Genomic DNA, 23251 nt, shown 5'->3' on the forward strand with positions numbered 1-23251 from the left:
AGGCAGCTTGCAAAGGGGTTTCCCCCATCTTGCCCCTTTGCTGCCCCGCAGCTTGGGGGGGGTCTCTTGAGCTACCACAGACCAGGGGCTGCCGTGGCAGCAAAGGGATGGAGGCAGGCTCCATCCAGCATGGAGGTGTGCCTGCATCCCTCTCCCTTTCCTGCCAAGCCAGGGGTCAACATGCCCCATGCAGAAGCTCAAGCTCTCTGCTTTCCTCCACACACACCCCATGGGCCCCATGCACCCCGGGGCATGGCAAAGCCTGGTGTGGGCACACTCACCGCAGCGGTGCCAGGGCCAGCGGCCATCGTCATATGAAAGGGGAGCTGGGCCCTGCCACCTTCTCGCAGATCCAGAGGTGCAGGTCATCAGGACCAGCGCACTGGGTGGGCTTGATGTTCCCACGGCTTATTATGGCACAGGACCCATTCAACTTTGACTGCCATGGCCTGGATGGGGAAATGGCACATCAGGGGGCTGCCACCACACTATCCACCATCCTCTGCTGAGGGCTGCAGGCAGCCAGGGCCACCAATGGGTTCCCTCTTGCACACTCGCTGGGGAGGGGTTGAATGCTGCAGTCAAAGGGGGGATCCCCCAGTCCTCCCCTTCTGATTTCACAGTCTGAAGCCTCAGCTGATGCATCCCTGCCCTCCCTTGGGCAGGCTGAGAAACCCCTCTGCCTCAGGTTTGCATTACTTGCGACTCCATTTAGCCTCCCCCCTGCTTGAATCTCAGCCTCTGGCTGGGGGTATATTTCATCCCTGCAGCGCCCGGTGGTAGGAAGAGCTCAGTCCTCCCTGAGGGCACATGGATGGCTGGAGGAGCTGCCCATCCAGCAGCTGCAGCTGGGCAGCCTGGGCCTTGGGGCTGAGGATGGAGGGGCGGGCAGCGAGCAGGGGCTGGGTACCCAGCACCCGGGCCAGACAGGTCTGTTCCTCGCCACTGCTCTCAGACACCACAAGAGGAAGCAGTGGCGAGCCAGGGAGGGGGTGCACATGGCGGGGAGGATCCCAGGACCCTCTGTAGGCAGGAAGGCTTGATTTCCCCTTGAGGAGGGACCGGGGAGGCACGTGGGTGATAGAGGTGATGCTCGAACACTTTGTCTAGACCCCAAATAAAACTTGTGGTTTCTTTTGTCCCCTCTCACTGCCTCCTGCTCACGCAAGCCCTGCATTTGCCCCCCAAGGCTTGACTGTCCTTTTGCACGGCCTTCGAGCATCTCATCACACTGCTGCACCTGCCTCCCCTCAGCCTCAGCTGTTTGATGCTCTTTGTTGCCCAGTGCTTGTGCCCGGGACTGGGTACCACTGAGATTTAAAACGCTTCCTAAAGGAGGAGAGGGGGTTTCAGCAAGAGGCTGTGCCACCAGGTACCTTTCGTAAAGGGAACCGTCCACCCAGAACCAGGCGTCCGAGACCCCCTCACCATCTGGGTCCCCTTCCTCCAGCCAGCCATAGTCGTACCAGGGGAAGCTGCTCTTCTGCAGCCCAATCCAGTATGGGATGTCTGCATTCTTCAGGAAGGTCTGGGGAAGGGGAAAAAGGGCCTTTTCAAGGCTTTTCCACAGCGTCTACGGACTGCAGTGTCTGTGGGGGGTGGCTGTCTCCCCAAGGAGACCCTGAGGCCAGAGCTCCATGGGGCAGGACAGCTGAGCAGCCCTGGTGCCCCGCTCCAGCCTGGGCAGCATCCAGGGGTGCCAGAGCCTCTCCACCCCACATCCACCACCAGCCATGTGCTCCAGTGATTGGCCTTGCACCCTCTGATGTTTTGCCAGGGTAGGGGCCCCCAGAGTGGTGCTGGCCCACCTGGGGAGCCCAGGGCTGGATGCACCAGCTCCTGCCCTCGGCTCCCCCAGTACCCTACCGGCACGGTCCAGCGACTCCAGGATTTGGTGACCAGGAGCTGAGAATATTTCTTCTCGCACTCATCTCTGCTGTCTTCCCATGTCTTCTTCTCCGATGAGATGAAGAGGCACTTGCCCCTGTACAGCAGCCAGCCTGAGGGGCAGCAGTCTGGGGGCAGGGGCACAGCTCAGGTGCTTGCTCAGCCACAGATGCCCAGGGGGGGGCCCAGCCTGGACCGGGAACAGCCCCCACATCTCCCCAGCAGACATCGCAGTCTCAGCCTCTGTTCCAGGCATAGCTTCAGCCTTTGGACCACCCTGTCCCCACCATGTGGCCAAAAAGCCAGTGCCCGTGCCTCAGCACTGCATCTGCTGAGGGGTGCTGGGGTCCCCTGGGGCACCCCATCCCTGGTCAACCATCACCCTACCTATAGCCGTGCAGGAGCGCAGGATGGCCACAGTGCTCTCGCTGTTGTTGAGCTTCCCCTGCACCTCCTGCATCTCCTTCTCCATCTTCCCCAGGACACCCATGATGCGTGCCAGCTCGGCGTCCCGGCTCCCCAGCTCCAGCTGGCTGCTGTTGCCCTCCCGCCACGCTCGCTGTAGCTCCGCTCTGGCCCATGCCAGCTCCAGCCGTGTCTGCTCCAGGCTCTGCTCCCGTGCACTCACCTCCTGTGAGAGGCGGCCCCACTCGGCCGCGTGCTTGCGGGAGGCATCCTGCAGGCTGCGGGTGACCTGCCAGTCTGGGGACAGGCTGGGTGAGCTGGGGCATGGGGATGGGACAGCCCGAGCAGGGGGACACAGGACTGCCCCTGCTCAGGGGGTAGTGTGGGCATGGCTGGGTCAGGCAGGGCAGGACAAGGCAGGGAGGTGTCCATGCTGGATGGGAAAGGATGGGAAAGACACGGCAGGGAAGTGTGTGGCCAGAAGCTGGGCAGGACCTGGCAGGGGAGAGCAGGGCAAGGCAGGACAGGGTGTAGGAGCAGACAGAGCAGGGCAGGGACAGGGAGAGCGCAGCAATATGAGGCTGGGCAAGGCCTGGAAGGGAAGGGAAAGGAGCAGAAAGGAAGAACAAGGTAGGGAAGATGGGTGATGGGAGGCAAGGGAGGCACCCATGACATGCGAGGGATACAGGACAGCATGGGGCAGATGGGGCAGAAGTACCTAGCCCCAAGCAATGTGTGTGAGCATCCCTCTATTCACCCACTTATTCACCCACGGCACCCACCCCAGCCCAGCTGCCTCCCTCTCCCTGTGCTGCCCAGCCACCCCCAGCCCTGACAGTGCCCACCCCCCTGACTCACAGCAAGCCCCCAGGGCCGCGGTGGCCACCAGCAGCAGCAGGCAGGTTGCCAGCAGCCCCACAGGGATGCACCACCACCAGGACCAGGGCCCTGCAAGACACAACCGACCACGGGCATCACCTGCTGCCACCTCCAACTGAAAACCAGGAAACCCCTGGCAGCCCCCAGACCTTCTGCCTGCAGGCAGCAGAATGGCAGCGTGATGGCACAGGTGGCACGGTGTGGGCACTTCCTCTCTTCAAGGATGGGAGCGGGAGCACCCTGAAACACTACCCACTACCTGCGCCAGGACCTCCCCGGGTCCCCTGGGCTCCAGCCGGGCACTCACCTGGGCTGGGCTGGGCCCCGTCCCCATCCTGCCCCACTGGCGCTGGCTGAACATTCTCGTAGGGGCTCTCTGCCTCATCCATGCTGAGGGCTGTTGGAGGAAGGCAGGGGAGAGTGGCTGAATCCATGGGGCTGGGCATGGCAGGGGCATCATGAGCATTCCTGTGGGCTCTCACCTGCCTCCAGCGCCTGGCTGGCCATGCTCCGGCCCCCCATCACCTTGGCAAACCTCAGGTCAGCATAAACCACGCTCTGGGCCATGTGGGCAAGCACTGGGCAAGCCCTAAGCCCTGCTGGCTCCCACCCTGCCTTTGGGATGCCTTTCAGGGATGGTCCTGCTCCCTGGTGATTGCACCGTCTCTCAGGGGTGCAAAGGAGAAGCGCGGCCAGCGTCTGCAGAAGCAGAAGTTTGCTCTGAGCTGCAGCAGATGGGACCAGCGAGGCACGGCTGCGGGGACCAGCACCTTCTCATTGGTCCCAGCAGCTCCGGTCTGTCCCCTCCCACACCCTGAAAGTGCTCACGGTCCCCCTGGGCACACTGCAGGGCCAGGGCAGCACAGCCTGAGGTCAGGGCACTGGCAGAGCAAGGACAGACCCAAATCCCTGGGCCAGGGGAGAGCTGGAGGAGAGCAGGGACAGCCTGGACACAGGAGCACATTGCCCTGGGGCCAGCCCCGTGGAGGGCTGAAGGTCTCCGCGGATGCAGATTTCCCCTCCCAGCCTCTGGGAACGGGAATTTCCCTATGATGTAGCTTGTGCCGCTGCCTCTTGTCCTCTCCCTGGTCCCCTCCTAGAAGACCCTGGCTCCATCATCACTCCAAACCCTCACCAGAGAGTTGCAGAGAGCAACGACACCCACTGGACACAGCCAGTTCCTGGCACAGGACTGGAGGTGTGCAGGGGTGCTGGTGGAGCACAGCATTAAAAGGCCGCTCTCCATCATCTCTACAAGAGCAGAAGTACTTCATGACTGGAGAAAGGCAAAAATCACAGCCAACTTAAAGAGGGTAAGAAGGAGGTTTGGAAAGCCAAAGGTTGAGCAGCTTCCACCCAATCCCCAGGAAAGGGATGGGGCACGACCTGGGCACGTGGTGGTCCAGGACCAGGGAGGACATGGTGGTGGCTGGGGGGAGCAGGACAGGATTTACCAAGGGCAAGTGGCACCTGCCTGACCTGCCTGCCTGCTGCCATGGGAGCAGTGGGCTGGGGACAAGGGGAGAGCAATGGGGGCCATTTATTGTGACCCTTCAAGGTCTGGGACATGGTTCCCCATGGTGTCCTCACTGGCAGAGTGGGGAGACATGGCTAGGAGAAGGGGAGAAGAGCAAGAGCTCAAGCTGCAATGTGGAAACTCCTTTTTAGGCGTTAGGGCAAACATTTCTGCACAACAACGATGCTCAAACCCCAGAGCAGAGCACAGAGAGGGGGAACCTCCATCCTGGATGGGGCCAGCCCCAGAGCGACCTGTTCCCACGTCAAAGTCGGCCCCCCTCTCCCCTGTCCCAGCAATTTGGGTCGGTTCTCGGTACACTGAGCCCTGCAGCTCTGCCACGCCCCAGTGCAGCGCCCCAACCCCGAGCTGCACCACCCCGCCACGGTCCCAGGGGACCCTGAGTGGTTTCGGGGAGTGGAAAGGGACAGGATGGCAGTGCTGGGGCCAATGGCAGGGTGCTGGTCCCCACCGCTGTGCTTTCCTGCTCCCATTTTCCGCACATCACAGCAAACTTCTGCTTCTGCAGAATCCAGCCACCCTTCTCCTTTGCAGCTCCAAAAGAGGGGGGCGACTGCAGCGGAGCAGGAGCCATTGGGGTGGTAGGGGCAGCACCCACCTGCATGGCCTAGAGCGTGGTCTACACCAACCTGAGGTTTGCCATGGCTCCACCACTCACCATCCCCACCTGCCCTGCAGCACCCTCTGAGGCCGAGAGCCCCTACAAGAATGTGCAGCTGGGGCCAGCGCCCGTGGCAACCAGCCCAGGTGAGAGCCCGGCTGCGGCCACCACCATGGGGGGGATGGGTTGGGGGCACACCGGGCAGTGGCAGCGGGGATGCAGGGTGATGCCCGTGGGCGCTCATCTTTTGTAGGGCACTGGCCCCGGAGGCGGCGCATCCCTGCGGGGCTGCTGGCAGCCAGCCTGCTGCTGCTGCTGGTGGCCACCGTGGCCCTGGGGGCTTGCTGTGAGTTGGGGCAGGGGACGCGGGGTGGGGGGCAGCTGGGGAGAGGGGCACCGGGAGCAGGTTTGGGGCTGGGTGAGGGCCGGGCTGCTGGGGGGCGGTTGGGGCCAGAGGGTGCCTGGGGATGGGGGCCCTGGGGCGGTGCTGCTTCTTGCTTGGCTGCCCTGAGCTGCCCTCCATCTGCCTAAACTGCCTCCCACTGACTCCCACTGCCTCCCACTTCCTCCCGCTGTCTCCCACTGCCTTCCCACTGCCTTCTCATTGCCTTCCTATTGCCTTCCCCTTTCCTCCCATTGCCTCCCCTCCCCTTGGCACTGTTGGGGCTTCCTTACCCATCCCACTGGCACCCCCTGGACTGTCTCTGCCCACAGCCAGACACTTCTCTCCCACTCCCCCTTGCAAGGGCCATGCTTGACCCAGCCACCTGAGCAGGGCCAGTCCCTTGTCCCCTGCCTGGACTGTGCCATCCCCATGCCCCAGCTCACCCAGCCTGTCCCCAGACTGGCAGGTCACCCTCAGCCTGTGGAATGCCTCCCATGAGCATGCGGCTGAGTTGGGCTGCCTCTCACAGGAGGTGACTGTGCAGGAATAGACACGGCTGGAGCTGGCATGGGCCAGAGCGGAGCTACAGCGAGCGTGGCGGGAGGGCAACAGCAGCTGGCTAGAGCTGGGGGGCTGGGACACCGAGCTGGGGCATGCCAGGCAGGAGCTGGCTGTGCTGGAGAAGGAGATGCAGGGGGCGCAGGGGAAGCTCAGGGCCAGCGAGAGCACAGTGCACCTGCACGAATACAGGTAGGGCCATGGCAGGGTGGGGAGACAGGCAGCAATGCTGCTGGGGAGATGTGGGGGCCAATCCTCGGCCAGGCTGAGCCCCCTGAGCATCTCCAGGCAGGCAAGTACCTGAGCCGTGCCCCTACCCCCAGATTGCTGCCCCTCGGGCTGGGTGCTGTACAGGGGCAAGTGCCTCTTCATCTCGGTGGAGAAGACGACCTGGTGGGAAAGCCAGAAGTACTGCAAAGAGAAATCTGCTCAGCTGTTGTGGGAAGAGGTGTCCATGGTGCGGATGCTGTCACTGCCCCTCTGAGATGTGCCCTCTCTCCTAGGTATGACCATTCTGCAGACTGTGGGCTATCAGCTAATGGGAAAATAGAGAGTTCAAAATGCTGGAGAAAGTACCAGTGGATCTGTGAGCAGTCCCAAAGCTGAATAGCACACCCAAGACCCTCCTTCCTCTCCTGCTCAAGGAGTGACTGTGCTGCCATCCTGCTCTGTCACAGGACTCGGGGACAGGAGCTGAGGGTGCATCCCGAGACCCTCTCTCCTGTGCACGCATTGCCTCAACTGCATTGCAAAGCACTGGGAAAGGGTGTCTGTATTTTAAAGCAAGGCTCATGGAAAACAGACTTTATTCCCCTCTCTCACACATACATTTATACTACCTTGCACCAGCCCTCCAGACCCGGGCGCATGTCCCCATGTGCCCCGGCCAGCACAGCTTGCAGTGACCCAGGACTTCAGTGTGGAGCCCAGCTCCTGCCTGCCATGCTCCTCTGAGGCTGTCGGTGGTGCGCTGGTGCATCTTTTTGGAGCTGGGGGATGATGGTGCCATTGGTGTCCCCAATCTGTCCTCTTTGGGGAGTCCTGTGGATTTACTGCCTGTCCCTTGGCTGTTCCCTCAGCATTGACAGCTCTCGTCCTGCCCTTTCTCCTGCCTCCATCACCTGCCCAGGGCTTTGGGCTGGACCTTGCCCAGGGAAGGCACAGGCAGTGGTGCCATCAGCATGAGAAACTGCTGGGAAGCCCTAAGACCATGGGGGAGATGGAGGAGTGCTGGGGAGCCCTGAGACCATGGGGAGCAAATGAGGAAGCCCTGAGACTGTGGAGGAAATGGGGGTGCAATGAGGATCCCTGAGACCATGGGGGGTGAATGAGGGAACCCTGAGACCATGGGGGAAAAAGGGGTGCAGTGAAGAGCCCTGAGGCCATGGGGGATTTGAGGGTGCAGCGAAGATCCCCAAGATCATGGGAGGCAAATGAACTGAAGCCATGGGAGGAAATGGGGGTACAGTGAGGAGCCTTAAGACAGTGGGAGAGATGGGGGAGCACTGGGGAGGCTTGGGAACACGGAGAAAAGGGGAGAGCCCTGCCACCATGGGGGAAAGATTCCTAAGACCATGGCGGGACCGGTGAGCCCTGAGCTGCCAGGGGGGCGATGAGGGAGGTGGGAACCACTTTGCTAAGCTGGACTCGGGCATCTCATGAGAGAAGAGGTGTGGAAGGAGGCTGGTGGATGCAGCCCACGGCATGGTGAGGCTGGGAGGCTGGAACAGGATTACAGGAGGTCTCCTGCAATCTCAGCTATTGTGTGAAACAAGGACTTGCTGTGTCTGGCTTCTCCTGGGGAGCCCAGATGTGGTCTCCCCGGTGCCCTCAGAGGAGCATGCTCCCTTCCCCTGGAGCTCTGAGCTCCAGTCACAATGGCCCATCAGTGTCACTGGGCTCTGTCACCACAACGACACACTGTTGACTCCTGTCCAGCCTCTGGTTCGTAGGTCCCCCAGGCCCGTTCAGCACGGCTGCTTGCTCACCCATCCTGATGCATGGGGTTTCTCCTTCCCAACTGCAGGACTGTGGTGGGTTGACCTTGGCTGGCCAATAGGTGCCCACCAAGCCACTCTGTTACTCCCCCTCCTCATCTGGACAGGGGAGAGAAAATATAACGAAAGGCTCGTGAGTCAAGATAAGGACAGGGAGATCACTTAGCAATTACCGTCACGGGCAAAACAGACTCGACTTGGGGAAAATCAGTTTAATTTATTACCAATCAAAACTGAGTAGGGTAATGAGAAATAAAAACCAAATCTTAAAACGCTTTCCCCCCACCCCTCCCTTCTGCCCAGGCTCAACTTTACTCCCGATTTTCTCCACCTCCTCCCCAGAGCAGCACAGGGGTATGGGGAATGGGGGTTGCAGTCAGTTCATCACACGTTGTCTCTGCTGCTACTTCCTCACTCTCTTCCCCTGCTCCAGCATGGGATCCCTCCCATGGAAGACAGTCCTCCACAAACTTCTCCAACGTGAGTCCAAGTGTCGGGTCCTGCACTTCAGTCACAACAACCCCATGCAACGCTACAGGCTTGGGGAAGAGTGGCTGGAAAGCTGCCTGGCGGAAAAGGACCTGGGGGTGTTGGTGGACAGCCGGTTGAACATGAGCCAGCAGTGTGCCCAGGTGGCCAAGAAGGCCAACAGCATCCTGGCTTGTATCAGGAATAGTGTGGCCAGCAGGAGCAGGGAGGTGATTGTTCCCCTGTACTCGGTGCTGGTGAGGCCGCACCTGGAATGCTGTGTCCAGTTTTGGGCCCCTCAGTACAAGAAGGACATTGAGTTGCTGGAGCGTGTTCAGAAAAGGGCAACAAGGCTGGTAAAGGGTCTGGAGCACAGGCCTTATGAGGAGCGGCTGAGGGAACTGGGATTGTTTAGTCTGGAGAAGAGGAGGCTGAGGGGAGACCTTATCACTCTCTACAACTACCTGAAAGGAGGTTGTAGCAAGGTGGGTGTTGGTCTCTTCTCCCAAGTAGTTAGCGATACGATGAGAGGAAATGGGCTTAAGCTGCGCCAGGGGAGGTTTAGGTTGGAAATTAGGAAAAATTTCTTTACGGAAAGGGTGGTCAGGAATTGGAACAGGCTGCCCAGAGAGGTGGTGGAGTCACCATCCCTGGAAGTGTTCAAAAAACGGGTAGATGTGGCACTTCGGGACATGGTTTAGTCTAGTCTACCCTTGATTGGCTTAGAGTAGACTTGGTAATGTTAGGTTAATGGTTGGACTGGATGATCTTAAAGGTCTTTTCCAACCTAAATGATTCTATGATTCTACCATGGTCACTCTTCTCTTCCAGCTGTTGTTGCACAGCATTTTTTTTCCCATTCTTAAATATGTTATCACAGAGGTGCTACCACTGTCACTGATTGGCTCAGCTTTGGCCAGTGGCTGGTCCATCTTGGAGCCATCTGGAACTGGCTCTGTCAGACATGGGGGAAGCTTCTGGCATCTTCTCACAGAAGCCACCCCCGCTACCAAAACTTTGCCATGCAAACCTAATACAAAGACTCACCCTTTCCCCCATCCAACATCAGCAGGCTCCCATCAGCCGGTTTCTCCAGGTCCCTCTGAACATCAGTCCTGCACTCCAATATACTCACCACTGCTCAGTTTGGTATTGCCCCCCAGCTGGCTGAGACCGTCCCCATCCCATCATCCAGGGCACCGGTGAAGGCTTCAAGGAGCACTGGCCCCAGGAATGACCCTGCAGGGATGTTGCCAGCTGGACGGGGCACTGCTGACACCCCCCTGCAGCCCTCCCACCATCCAGGTTTCCACCCACCTTCTTCTCCCCTTCTCCTGGCCACGTCTCCCCACTCTGCCAGTGAGGACACCATGGGGAACCATGTCCCAGACCTTGAAGGGTCACAATAAATGGCCCCCATTGCTCTCCCCTTGTCCCCAGCCCACTGCTCCCATGGCAGCAGGCAGGCAGGTCAGGCAGGTGCCACTTGCCCTTGGTAAATCCTGTCCTGCTCCCCGCAGCCACCACCATGTTCTCCCTGGATGTATTGGCTGAGATGGAGTTAATCTTCCCCATAGCAGCCCTGTCGTGGTTTAGCCCCAGCCAGCAACTAAACACCACGCAGCCGCTCGCTCACTCCCCCTACCCCAATGGGATGGGGGAGAGAATTGGAGGAGTAAGAGTAAGAAACACTCCTGGGTTGAGATAAGAACAGTTTAATAATTGAAATAAAGTAAAATAGTAATGCTAATAGTAACAGTATAATAATGATAATAATAATAATGATATACGAAGCAAGTGATGCACAATGCAATTGCTCACCACCCACCGACCGATACCCAGACAGTTCCCGAGCAGCGATCACTGCTCCCTGGCCACCCCCCCCCAGTTTATATACTGAGCATGACGTCATGTGGTATGGAATAGCCCTTTGGTCAGTTTGGATCAACTATTCTGGCTGTGCCCCCTCCCAGTTTCTTGTGCGCCTGGCAGAGCATGGGAAGCTGAAAAAGTCCTTGACTAGCATAAGCAGTACTCAGCAACAACTAAAAACATCAGCGTGTTATCAACATTCTTCTCCTAAATCCAAAACACAGCACTATGCCTGCTACTAGGAAGAAAATTAACTCTATCCCAGCCGAAACCAGGACAAGCCCTCATAGTGCTGTGCTTTGTATTGGTATCTAGAAAGGTGTTGATAACACACCAGTGTTTTGGCTACTGCTGAGCAGTGCTCCCACAGCATCAAGGCTGTCTCTCCAACATTTCCCCCCTCACCAGTAGGCTGGGGGTGGGCAAAGATCTTGGGAGGGGCCATAGCCAGGACAGCTGACCCAAACTGACCAAAGGGATATTCCATACCATATGACATCAGCTCAGCAATAAAAGCTAAGAGAAAGGAGGAGGAAGGGGGCATTCGTTATTACGGCGTTTGTCTTCCAGAGCAACCGCTACGTGTACCAAAGCCCTGCTTCCCAGGAAGTGGCTAGACATTGCCTGCTGATGGGAAGTAGAGAATAAAATCTTTGTTTTCCTTTTGCTTCCGCATGGCCTTTGCTTTTGCTTTTGCTTTTTATTAAACTGCCTTTATCTCGACCCACAATTTTTTTTCCATCTCATTTTCTCCCCACCTGTCCTGCTGAGGAGGGGAGCAATAGGGCAGCTTGGCGGCACCTGGCGTCCAGCCAAGGTCAACCCACCACACTGGACCATTGCATGCCCAGGATGACGTGCTCCATCTTCTTCCCAGGAGCAAGGCTCTTCTCCGACCAGAACAAAGCTTAACCCTAGGACAGGCTGTGGCTGAGGGCAGGTGATGGAGGGAGGAAAAAGGGCAAGACAGGAGCCAGTGACAGCCAGTGACAGAGGTGAGGGGCAGACAGTAAAACCAAAGGACTCCCCAAGGGGGACAGCTTGGAGACACCAATGGCACTATCATAACCAGCTTAACAAGGTGCAAGAGGCACCTCCCAAACCAGTGCATGGGCACCAGCCTCAGAGAAAGGCAGCAGAGGTGAGCAGGACTCCGTACCAACATCCCCGCCCTGGGTCATGGGAGCCGAGGCTGGAGGGCAGGGGCAGGGGATGTAAGCATGGGTGTGAGTGTGAGACACAGAAATACAGTCTCTTTTCCATAAGTCTTGTTTTAAAATGCAGACACCTTCTTTCCCAACCTGCCTCCCCAGAGCTTTGCAATGTGGTTGAGGCAATGGTGCACAGGGATGTGGCTGTGCAGGAGGGGAAGGGTGTCTTTGCTGTGCACCCCCAGTTCCTGTCCCTCATTCCTGTGATGGAGAGGGGGCCTCAGAATCAATCCCTGGACCAGAGGAAGTAGGGACTTGGATGGGCTGCTCAGATTTGGGGGCTGCTCACAGATCCATGGAAAATGGTAAGAGCAGAAGGAGCAGCTTATCTTCCCAGAGGCTGTTTTTGCACAGTGGGCGAACCAATCGTTCCTAGAAGGGAAGGAGCATGTGAGACATGCCGCCACCATGCTCCCAGCCTGCTGCCAGCCCCACTGTGCCCCCCATGCAGCTGCAGCCCCAGGGCCCCTTAGCCTGGGCAGGAAGGCCAGAGCACTGCCCATGCCCAAGCATCAGCCCCATGGCCGGGACAGACACCTGGGCAGTACCCAGCACCTCTATCCATGGCTGGCGAAGGTGGGAGAGCTGCAGGTGGCCAAGATGGAACAACTTACTCTTTATATGGCTTCTCATCCAGCCCCTCAGGTTTATCACTATGATTTTGATATCTCTCTCCAATCCAGTATGAGGCACCAGGTGCCTGCACAAAATGCTGGGGGGAGAGAAGCTGTCAACTGCCTGCCCCATGCCCAGCACCCACCTGGTGCCCGGGAGCTCTGGGGCCAGCTGTGCTCCACCCCACAGCCTGCCAGGACTGGCACCCAGGGCTCGTGGTGCCACAAGGCAATAGGAAGGCAATGAGAAGGCAGTGGGAAGGCAGTGGGAGGCAGTGGGAGGCAGTTTAGGCAGATGGAGGGCAGCTCAGGGCAGCCAAGCAAGAAGCAGCACCGCCCCAGGGCCCCCATCCCCAGGCACCCTCTGGCCCCAACCGCCCCCCAGCAGCCCGGCCCTCACCCAGCCCCAAACCTGCTCCCGGTGCCCCTCTCCCCAGCTGCCCCCCACCCCGCGTCCCCTGCCCCGACTCACAGCAAGCCCCCAGGGCCACGGTGGCCACCAGCAGCAGCAGCAGGCTGGCTGCCAGCAGCCCCGCAGGGATGCGCCGCCTCCGGGGCCAGTGCCCTACAAAAGATGAGCGCCCACGGGCATCACCCTGCATCCCCGCTGCCACTGCCCGGTGTGCCCCCAACCCATCCCCCCCATGGTGGTGGCCGCAGCCGGGCTCTCACCTGGGCTGGTTGCCACGGGCGCTGGCCCCAGCTGCACATTCTTGTAGGGGCTCTCGGCCTCAGAGGGTGCTGCAGGGCAGGTGGGGACGGTGAGTGGTGGAGCCATGGCAAACCTCAGGTTGGTGTAGACCACGCTCTAGGCCATGCAGGCGGGTGCTGCCCCGGGTGGCAGCAGTTTGAGGACTCGGTCCTGCCCTGCTCTGCCGCAGTCAGGTGGCAGGCCGTGGCCAAGACTGTGTGGGGTGGAGCTACTTCTTCATGTGCAGACAAGCAGAAGTAGTCATGTTATTTGCAAAAAGTGGTTTTATTTCTGAGGCCACTCTCAGTTTGGGGAGGAACGAGCTCCATCCTGGGCAGCACACTCTGCATCCACCTCTCCAGGCTGCAAGGAGCCCCTGGAGCCCATGCGTAGTGGCCACAGTGGGGCCGTGCACCGCCATGCTTCACCTTCCCTATCCCACCCCCTGCCAGGAGAGAGGGGCTTGGTCCTCCACATGTGCCAGGAGGGACACCCAGAGATGTCCATGTGGGAGCTGCATGCTGGTGGCATGACCCAGGTGGTCTCTATTGACCCCGTAACAGCCCCCAGGACCAAACCCCTCCAAGCCAAGCCCCAGCAGGCCTTTTAGGCTCTTGTGCATCACCCAGCCTCAAAGCAAAGTGTGTTTGCTGCAACCTCTGCAGACTGGGCAGGCACCAGGAGACAAGCTGCTGCTCAGCCCAAGCCCTCTGCGTGACCTGGAAGGCAAAGGGTCACCTCTCAGCTGCCTTCCCCAAGAATCATAAACCCCGGGCAGCCACCATGATCAGAAAGCCCAGAGCTTTGGGGGATCTGCTCCAGCCTGCACAGGAGCAGCTTCATGCTGCCACCAGGCTATGGGAACGCTTGGGTTGATGCTGGCTCCTGCCACTTCCTTCAGTGCCACAGCAGCTGCCGTTTCCCACTGGGCAGCAATGAGACCGAGTCAGCGAGCTGGAGGAGGCACATCCTCCATCCCACCACCCTCATTCCCCAAAGCCAGCCACAGTGTCTGAGTGCCAGAGTTTATTGGCAAAGTGCAGAGATCTGGGGGGGGGGTGTGAAGAGCTCTGGGTGAGGAGGCAGCAGTGCCCAGGGATGCCCATGTGTTCGGGTTGAGCAGGGCGGGGGGGGGCACAGGGTGGTGGGACAGCTGGGCTGGAGATCCCCATGGTTACCAAGGCCCCACACAGGTGTAAGTGGTATTTCCCCAGAGGGAAGCAGGTGGTGAAGACCAGAGCCACTGCAAGGCTGCTGTGCTCTTCTCACAGACCCAGCCATGGGCTTCCCTGCAGATGCCACTGGACAGCCCTGAGCCTGATACCCTGCTGCAGGCCAGGAAGGAGCTGGTGGAGTGCTGGATTAGGAAGAGCATGCAGGGAGAGAGCAGGCTGAGATGGGTGGGATGGGCTGGGGCTGGTCTGTCAGCAACTCCTCCAGCCAGGGACCAGAGCCTGCGCAGAGATGCCATGGGGCCAAAGCTTGCCCTCCCCATGGAGCACTGTCCCCTGCCACCCTCCTCCTGATTAGGACACATGCTCTGATTTCCCCACCCCCACCCTACCCCTGCCTGCTTGGCATGCAGCCCCCAGCCCCATCATACATGCAGCACCTCCAGGCCCCTCCTGGCAGGGCTCGGTACCAGTTGCATCAAGCAAAGCCCCATGCTGGGAACCTGCTTTTGGGGGACCACCCCAACCCCTCACCCAAGCAGGGCGGGAGCACTGGGGTCAGGCCCCTGCAATCTTCCCTTCTCTAAAATGCCCCAGTGCAGCCCTGGGGAATTGAGAGGTGGCCAAGATGTGGAGCATGTCCCTGCCCTCTGGTGGGCTGCCTGTCGTGTGTGTCGTGTTGTGTGTGTGTCCCCGCCCATCACCTCCCTGAGCCCTGGTGTTGGACCCTCAGCAGCCCTGGCTGGGGACAAGCTGACAGCCTCACCCCTTCAGTGCAGTGCCATCCATCCACTTCCAGTCAGACCTGGAGCCGTCCCACTTCAGCCCTATATGGAAGACCTCCATGTTGGCCATGCGCACCAGGAAAGCCTAGTGCAGGAGAGGACCTGCATGAGCTCCCCGGGGGGACACCCAGCCCCAGCCACATGATTAGCGATGGGGGCTGCGCAGTTCGGGCACAGCGCAGTTTGGGCACAGCATTGCCAGCTCCCTGCCTGGAGGCTTGGCTGGGCTTTTGGCACATGGGCCAGAGCTGGGGAGCTGAGACAATGCTGGTGATGGCTGGGTGACTGCTGAGGGACCTTGAGGTGGTCACCAACACAGCCTGATGCCTGCAGGGGGTTAGACTGGCCAGGCTAGGCGCACTCACCAGGGTGGCGTTGGCTCGGACGGTGACCAGCTGTGCCCCTCTGGAGCAGCAGTCCTCTCTGCTCTGCTCCCAGCTCTTTTTGGCAGAGGATAAGTAGTAGCACTGTCCCACATCCCAGAGCCAGCTGGCTAGGCAGAACTGGCATCACCCTGCGCACCAGAAACGCAGCCTGGGGGAGCAGCCGGGATGGGGCAGCCGGCAGGAGCTGCTACCAGCCCCCAGCCCAGAGGGAAGCAGGGTGACAAGGGGCAGCCAGGGTGCCAACCAACCCAGCATGCTCCTGCAGCTGCCCCATGGAGAGGACCCTCCATTTGCCCTTACTCTGTAGCCTAGCTCCCACATCCCAGCCCCAGCTCCCCAGCGGGAGCCCCAGGGGAGATGGGTTAGTTACACGAAGGTGCTGGCATTGGGCAGGTGGGTCAGGGAGGGGAGCTCCAGGTTTGGGGGTGTGATACAAACATAATTTGCAAAGTGCTGAGAATGCAGCCAGGATTTCAGCTTCACCAGAGGCTGGTTGAAAGAGAGCGCCTGATGCCGTTCAGCATGCGGATGCTCATGGCAGCCATGAGCCTGGTGCTGGTGGCATGCCCAGGCGATGCTGAGCCGCGCTGGGGTCATCTCTTCCAAAGGGGTCCCAGCAGTGCAGCCTGTTCAGCAGTGCTGGGGCAGCTCTCCATACCGTGGGACAGGCAGCAAGGGTGGAGGAAGACTCAGGAGGGGGACATATTCTGGAGTAGGGATGGATCCTGCCTCTTGAAAGGAGCAGCCAGGCCCTCTCCAAACCTCACCCAGGAACCTGCCGGGCTCTCCTACTTCACAGTGTCTGTCGCCCATAGCTGGGGCTCTCCACCATGCTCCAGGGACCATGGGTGCAGGTCACCTGTTGTCCTAAATCTACAGAAGACGAGCACAGGAGTGTCCCCGCCAACCCTGGGCTCTTGCTCCCAGCAACATCCAGTGCCCTCTCCCATGGGACAGCCCTGCGGCTGCGGCTGAGGGCGTCCCCTCCTTTAGGGGACCTGCCAGCCAAGCCTGCCAAGGTCATTGTCCTGGTTTTGGCTGGGATAGAGTTAATTTTCTTTCTGTAGCTGGCATAGTGCTGTGTTTTGGATTTAGGATGAGAATAATGCTGATAACACACTGATGTTTTAGTTGTTGCTAAGTACTGCTTAGGCTAGTCAAGGGCTTTTCAGCTTCCCATGCTCTGCCAGGTGCACAAGAAGCTGGGAGGGGGCACAGCCAAGATAGGTTATCCAAACTGGCCAAAGGGCTGTTCCATACCATATGACGTCATGCTCAGTATATAAACTGGGGGGAGTTGGCTGGGGGCAGCTATTGCTGCTTGGGGATGGGCTGGGCATCAGTCAGCAGGTGGTGAGCAGTTGCATAACTTGTTTTTTTTTTTCCTGGGTTTTGTTTCTCTCTCTCTCGTTGTTCTCCTTTTCATTACAATTATTTATTATTGTTGTTATTATTATTATTATTTCAATTATTAAACTGTTCTTATCTCAACCCACGAGTTTTCTTACTTTTGCCCTTCGATTCTCTCCCCCATCCCACCGGAGGGGGGAGGGTGAGCCAGCGGCTGTGTGGTGCTTGGTTGCCGACAGGGGCTAAACCACAACAGTCATTTGCGGCTTTTGCTGTGCTTGGGAGCCCATCACATGACAGGCTTTCGGGGAAAGTGCTTCTGCCTTTCTGTTTCAGTGTCACCGCTCTCCCTCCTGTCTTCATTTTGTTACCATGTGATGAAGCAGGATGCCCCAGTGCCATCCCTGAGCCCATGCTGTTTCCCCGCCTTCCTCTCCCAGCCAGGCAGGTGAGGTCTTGCCTTACTAATTTTCTTGCTTGCCCCAGAGCCCAGAAATCCACAGTGCCCTCGGCCCCAAGCAGGAGGACCCAGCTTCGCGGGCAGGCTGCAGCTCTGCTGCCTGCTGCAGCGGGGCCAGGGCAGCTGCCCCCTCCAGAAGCCCTGTGGCTCAGTGACTCTCTGGCACATGGTCCCCACAGTGCTGACCTCAAGCCCTCAGCCAGAGAGGTCCAGGCACAAGTGGGTACTCACAGTGGAAGCTCAAGCTGATGAGGATGATTTGTGCCAGCAGCAGCAGGGAGAGGAGAGCCAGGCTGAGGGCTGCCCAGCACCAGGGCAGCCGCACTGTCTGCTGAGGAGCCGAGAGAGGGAGTCAACCTGGGTCCTGGAGGCTTGGTAGGAGCGGTGGGGAGCCCCCAGCCAGGAAAGGTCTGTGAGCCCTGAGCAGGGTCTCAGGAGGCAGCAGGGGAGCCCAGGAAAACTGAGGGAGAGCCCATTTGCAGCATCTTGACCCTCCTAGTTGTCTCCCTGCAGACAGTGCTTGGCATGGGGGGAGGGGAGAGCAGAGCAGGAGGTGCCTGTGTGCACTGTGCCACACAGCTGGGGTGCAGTGAGCATCCTCTTCCCTTGAGCCCCTCCTGCCCCCCCGCCCCGAGAGCAGGCAGTGTGCGACAGGGCTGGAGAGGAGCTGTTTGGGAGAGGATAATGGAAAGGAGGAAGCAGGGAGAGCAGGGCTGGGGGAACGGCCCTGCAGAGGGCAAGGGGCTGCAGGAGTGCAGGGGAGCTGCCAGGAAAGCTGGGGTGCCAGGGGCAGGGAGCAGCATGCCATTACCTGGTTGTGGGGGGGCAAGCGCAGATCGGCATACATGACCCCCTCTTCCATCCCTCCCTTGGTCTCTCGCTCTGCACCCTACAGGGGAAGTGGCAACCCCTTCCAGCCCCCTTTGGCAGGCCGGTATGACGTGAAATGGAAAGTGTCACTTCCTGGCAGGGTCCCCAGAGGCATCACCCTGGGGGTTTGCGGCGCTGCCAGTGCCAGGGGCAAGGGGGAGCCCCGGCAAGGCTGGCACCCAGGTGTTCTGGGCATGAGGGAACCCCACACCCCTGGCTCCAAGGCAGTGAGTGGTGGGGACGGCTGCTAGCTCAGACATGGGGCCAGGGCTGGGCTAGGCAGCCGTGTGGAGGCTGGTTCCCCTGCCCCGACCCCTCAGTGCTCAGCAGATTGCCCTGGGGACTGTGCAGGAGACCTGTGCATCCTTGAGGAGCAGGATACAGGGCCCTGTCTGCATCCCCAGGCTCTGCGCTCTCAGAAGCATCAAGGCCACGGGGTGTTTGCTCAGATGTGGTTTCTGCTGACTTTTTTGCATAGGGCTGCAGCTGCATCTCAGCCTTGGAAAGTCGGGGGCTGGGGTGCTCCTTCCCCTCCCCGAGCCCTGCCGTGATGGGCATCCCTGCCATGCCCTTGGGGGTGGGGGCAAAGTCCCCCAGCCCCCCGGGGTGGTCCTGTCCCGGGCTCCCTGCCACACCGCGCACCTCTATCCCTACAGCCGGGCAGGGCAGGGGCAGGGATGCCTGTGGGCAGGCAACGACCCCCTCCGCCGGGCTGGCGGGTGATGGGGGGATGGCGCGGCCAGGACTACGTTTCCCAGTGGCTCTTCCCGGGGCTGCACATGCTCGGTGCGGCTCCCGGCAGCGCCCGGCGCGGCGCCCGGTGCAGCACAGGTGTGCTCGGTGCGGCTCCAGGTGCAGCTCCCGGCACGGCAGACTCGCCGTGCGCCCTCGGGAGCGCACGGCCGAGCCCCGGGGCTGAGCCCTGCCCATCTCAGCCTCACCGCCGGCCCGGGGCTGAGCTTTCCCCCGGCACCCACCCTCGCCCCCGGCAGCATGCCCCGCGGGCGAGCCTGGACGCAAGCGGAGGTCAGCAGCCTCCTGGCACTGGTGGGGGGCTCGGGGGAGGCCGCCCTGCTCATGGCCTCCACGTCGCGACCCAATGAGGCGCTGTGGCGGGAGATCTCCTGGGGGCTGGCGGCAGCCGGCTACAGGCGCAGCGTGGCCCAGTGCCGCTCCAAGTGGAAGGCGCTCAAGCAGGCGTTCCACTCGGAGTGGGAGACGTGCCAGAGGGCTGGCCGCCACTCACCCCCGCCTGCCCCCACACTACTGAGCCATGAAGAGCATCTGGAAGGCAGCCGGGCGGCCAGTCTTCGGAGAGCGGAGGATGCCAGGTGGGTGCCAGGGATGGGCGGGTGGGCTTGGCAGGTCGTGGGGCGGCTGGATGTGGGATGCTGGGGGAGCGCTGGTGCCGCACGGCCACCTGGGGTCCCTTGATGATCTCTTTCTCTTCCTCTAGACCTGGTGAAGCTGCCCCCCAGGAAGTGCAGGTTGGCCCTCACCACCTGTCCTCCATCCTTGTCAGAGCCGCCAGGTACCCGTGGGCTCAGGCAGCTGGAGTGGGGCTTGTCTCTGCTATGGGGTGGCTGGGACTCCTCATCTCCTGGTTACTGAAGCTCTTTTATGCACCCCCTCACCCTCCTTCTGCAGAGCATGACGTTGACAGGGACGCCCTGGGCATGCTGCTGTCCCCGTTGCTGCAGTGTGCGAAGGACAAGTCAGAGCGCCGTAAGTACTGGTCTGCCCTGCTGCACTGGGCTGCGTGGCCACGGCTCCAGCCCAAGCCCATGCCAGTATGATGGGAATGGGGGGCTCAGAGGGTCAGGGGTGTTTTCTTCCCAGGAGGGACCTGTCGCATTGTGGTCCCTCAGCAGGGATGCTCGCAGATGGGGGTGTTGGGAGCTTTGGCTCCAAACCAGCCCCAGAGCATGAGGGGATGAGGACAGCTGAGATGGGGCAGGAGGGTGTCCCCGGCTGTGACCCAGCCTCAGGGCATGGCAAGGGTGCTGGCTGCCCCGGGGCAGGTTGTGAGGCTCAAGGACTCTAAGGGACGGTGGCCCCTATCCAGTCCAAGGGGCCCTCGCAGCTGTGCAGCACTGCAGGGCATGTGACTCCCCTTCCTTTGGCAGGTCCTGGCTCCCCTCTTCCCCAGTAACACCATAAAGTTTCAGATGAGTTAGGACTGGGTGTGAGGGCCAGAGGTGCCTGCAGCTCCCCTGACCTGCAGCGCACCCAGGGGCGGATCCTGCACCCCCCTTGCTGTGTGCACTCACAGGGGTTTAGCACTGAGGTGGTGCAGGATACATCCCTGAGTGATTTGCGTGGGTGCCCCAGACAGCATCCGTGCTGGGCAATTGCCTTCTGTCTCCCTAAATCCCCCCTGCAGTTTCAAGTGGATGTGGGATTCTCCTTCACTTCCAGTCCTAATCTGTTGTGTAGCATTGCTGCACGCTGCTGCCTTCCAGCCCAGAGGTGGCTGCATTGCAGTGGTGGATGAGTGACTCCTGCTTTTGTATCTAGCTCGTGAAACGCTTTGGAGCCCTGCAGGGCGCTGTGGAGCTGTGGTTAGGACATGTGAGGCTGTGGGGCTGGCCGGGGCAAGCCAGGCAGACCCCAGGCTGGTGGTGATCCCCCGGCAGGTCCCGTCAGACGGCACATCTCTGCTCTCTCCCAGCAGCTGGTGGGGACCACATCGCTGGAGTGCTGCCCACTCCCCCTGCCATGCCACGTAAGGCTTTCCTTGCCCCACTCGGCCTGGTAAACCCCCTTGGCCCTGCGAGCAGGGTCTGATCCAGTTCTCATTGCAGACACTGGTCACTGCTTCCCTCCCTTTCCCCTCCTGGGTGAGTGCTGCGCCCAGGCAGCCATGCTTGTGCGCCCTGGGACAGGAGGCAGCCACAGCTCATGGGCTGGGTCTGCTATCCTTCCAGGCTGTCACACTGCCCTGAAGCAGGAAAGAGCTGAGCGAAAGGCTGGTAAGGGTCTGCGGCTTCGAGCAAGTCCCCCTGCTCCAGGGGGCAGCTCTGTCCTGTCCTGCCCGTGGGGACGGAGGGCAGGGGCTCCCACAGGCAGTGCCTGCCCGGGGTTCTGCAGCAGGATCAGGCTAAGCACGGGGCTTGGGTGGCTCCAGCACCCTGGTTGTTCCCTCCATGCCAAACCATCGTGGCAGGCTTCCCTGTCGCAATGTCCCTGGGGATGGGAAGAGGAAACCGAGTGCTGTCAGTGGCTGCTGCAGCCCCAGGCTCCCCTGGGACGGCTGCTGTGATCAAGCAGCCAGCAGCAGGTGAAGAGGTGTCAGACACAAGCCTGCATGGTGGGTCCTCCCTGCAGTGTCCCGACAGCCACACAGCGCTCAGGGCTCTTGGAGCTGTGGTGAAGGTTTGCTGCTGCTGACCCCTCTCTTGCTGCAGGCTCCAGCATGGCGGGCTTGCTCCAGAGTGTCCAGCAGCTGCTGGTGCAGATCCTGCAGACATCACAGAAGCAGCAGGCGCTGCTGGAGAGCCTGGCCAGCAACACCATCTTCCACCTCCTCTCCCACAGCCTGGTGCAGGTGGGCGAGACCCTGCACCAGCTCCTTCTCCGGCCGCAGACCCACCCCAGCCCCCTTGGCCACTACATCCCCCATGTGCCCCTTTTTGAGGGCGGGCCTGGGGTGCCCTGCTCCCCCGGTGCTCCCCACACCTCCCCAGATCAGAAAGAGGAGCCTCAGGTGTCCCCTGCTGCTGGCTGCACCCCCCCCGCGAGTGCCGCCATCCCCGGCCCCAGGGGCGACGGCTTCACTATGCAGCCGCAGCACAAATCTTTATAGCAGAGGCCCTGGATATTTTGGAAGTTTATAGAAGAGACACATTTTAATAAAATTAAAAATAGCTTTTGTACCAGCGGCGACAATTGGCCAATTCTTTCCCCCTCTCCGGGGGATGTTCCCCTTCTCACTTTCAAGATGAGTAGAAGGGGAACTCAGCTATTTACAGCCTCCAAGAAACTCTCAGGCTGCAGACTGCAGGGCAGATGTACTTTCTCTGCCCCACCTGCTCCCCAACAGCTTCCAGCTGGGCCTGGGGCCAGCAAGTCCCTGGCCCAGAGGACGTGCTGCTGGTGCTGGGGAGGGCAGAGAGCCTGGCTGGGGCACAGGCTGCATCCTTCTGCAAGGGAAGGGGCCAGGGTGGGAAATGGTGGGCAGCACCAGGGCTGGGAAGGCAGCATGTGCTGTGGCCGTGGTCCCTCGGTCACCAGCTCCTTGGCAGGACACTTCCAGTGGGTGAGCTGGGGGCTTGCAGCATGCTGCGGTGAGCCCCCTCCTGCTCCTGTGTGCTCAGGATGTGGATCACCATCAGGTAGCGGTAGCTGCAGACGTGCCCATGGCACATTGTGCTTGGCAAAGTGGGCACTGGCTCTCGCCCAGACTCCTGTCACCTCTGCCAGAATGCCCATGTAGGTGTCCTCCACGGGGATGGGGTGGACATGCCAAGCCACCTCCAGGATCTTCTCAGCTGCATCCAGGGAGAGGATGTAGCTGATGCTGCTGGTGTAGGGCAGGTAGACATCAGGGTGATAGTCCTGCTGCACCACATGCCGCTTGCTGGAGGGCTGGCAGATGACCTGCTGCTTCTCCCGGTAGAAGAGAAACACCATGTAGAGGCAGGTCCATGCTGGGTTGACCCCAGCCAGGAAGATGGGCAGGTGGTCCAGTCCATGTTGAAGCAGTTATCCATCCTTAGTTGTAATGGGGCCAGCACTGCTTGGATGCCCACTTCAAGCTGTGCATGACCTTCAGGGTGATGTTGCAGTACATGTCCCTGTAGCTCCCCAGCAAGATGTCCCTGAACTCCTGCCCTTCCTGAGCACCCCACATGTGGCTGGGCCATGGAGAGGGGCCAACGGGGCTGCCCTGCTGTGCTCCCCATCATCCTGCCGTGCTCCCCATCATCCTGCCATGCTCCCCACCAGAGGCTGCAGCCTCCTCCCTCCAGCCCTGGGGCACCATAGCATCCATTCCCCGAGCCCTGAGGGCGCTAGGGCTGTGGGGCAGGCTGTTCCCCTGCACGGAGAGAGGCAGGTCCCTGGCAGGAGGTGAAGTGCAGTGAGGGGTGCCCTGGGATGCGGCCTGCAGTGGGGTGCTCTGC

At 60.4% G+C, this 23251-nt stretch overlaps 2 protein-coding genes and 2 pseudogenes across 2 annotated transcripts; 2 read left to right on the forward strand and 2 right to left on the reverse strand.

Annotated features, from left to right (window-relative positions):
• Positions 1-310: 310 nt before the first annotated feature.
• Positions 311-3738, reverse strand: LOC142596521 (C-type lectin domain family 12 member B-like). Its single transcript, XM_075725668.1, has 7 exons — positions 3654-3738; positions 3479-3568; positions 3151-3240; positions 2275-2589; positions 1867-2015; positions 1377-1528; positions 311-449 (listed from the first exon to the last, which is right to left on the reverse strand). The coding sequence occupies exons 1-7, from the start codon at positions 3736-3738 to the stop codon at positions 311-313; spliced, it is 1020 nt and encodes a 339-aa protein (XP_075581783.1).
• Positions 3739-5310: 1572 nt separating this feature from the next.
• LOC142596430 (uncharacterized) lies at positions 5311-6902 on the forward strand (annotated as a pseudogene).
• Positions 6903-15039: 8137 nt separating this feature from the next.
• Positions 15040-18120, reverse strand: LOC142596431 (C-type lectin domain family 6 member A-like; annotated as a pseudogene).
• A 74-nt stretch (positions 18121-18194) lies between these two features.
• Positions 18195-21933, forward strand: LOC142596432 (uncharacterized). The gene is given in 9 exon segments (XM_075725529.1): positions 18195-18199; positions 18872-19373; positions 19375-19459; positions 19585-19659; positions 19776-19853; positions 20909-20968; positions 21056-21100; positions 21295-21438; positions 21536-21933. Coding segments are annotated over 9 exon segments (1392 nt in total).
• The last annotated feature ends 1318 nt before the right edge of the window (positions 21934-23251 follow it).

The sequence above is a fragment of the Pelecanus crispus genome, chromosome W (genome assembly GCF_030463565.1).
Source record: "Pelecanus crispus isolate bPelCri1 chromosome W, bPelCri1.pri, whole genome shotgun sequence".
In the NCBI taxonomy this organism is placed as follows: Eukaryota; Metazoa; Chordata; class Aves; order Pelecaniformes; family Pelecanidae; genus Pelecanus; species Pelecanus crispus.

What these genes read in the sequence shown, in the direction of transcription:
- LOC142596521 (XM_075725668.1), bottom strand. Translation starts at nt 3,738, where the DNA reads ATGGCCCAGAGCGTGGTTTATGCTGACCTGAGGTTTGCCAAGGTGATG. An exon ending in CGCGGCCCTGGGGGCTTGCT is followed by an intron (nt 2,590 to 3,150) that starts GTGAGTCAGGGG and finishes GCCTGTCCCCAG; the next exon opens with ACTGGCAGGTCACCCGCAGC. An exon ending in GCGCTCCTGCACGGCTATAG is followed by an intron (nt 2,016 to 2,274) that starts GTAGGGTGATGG and finishes CCCTGCCCCCAG; the next exon opens with ACTGCTGCCCCTCAGGCTGG.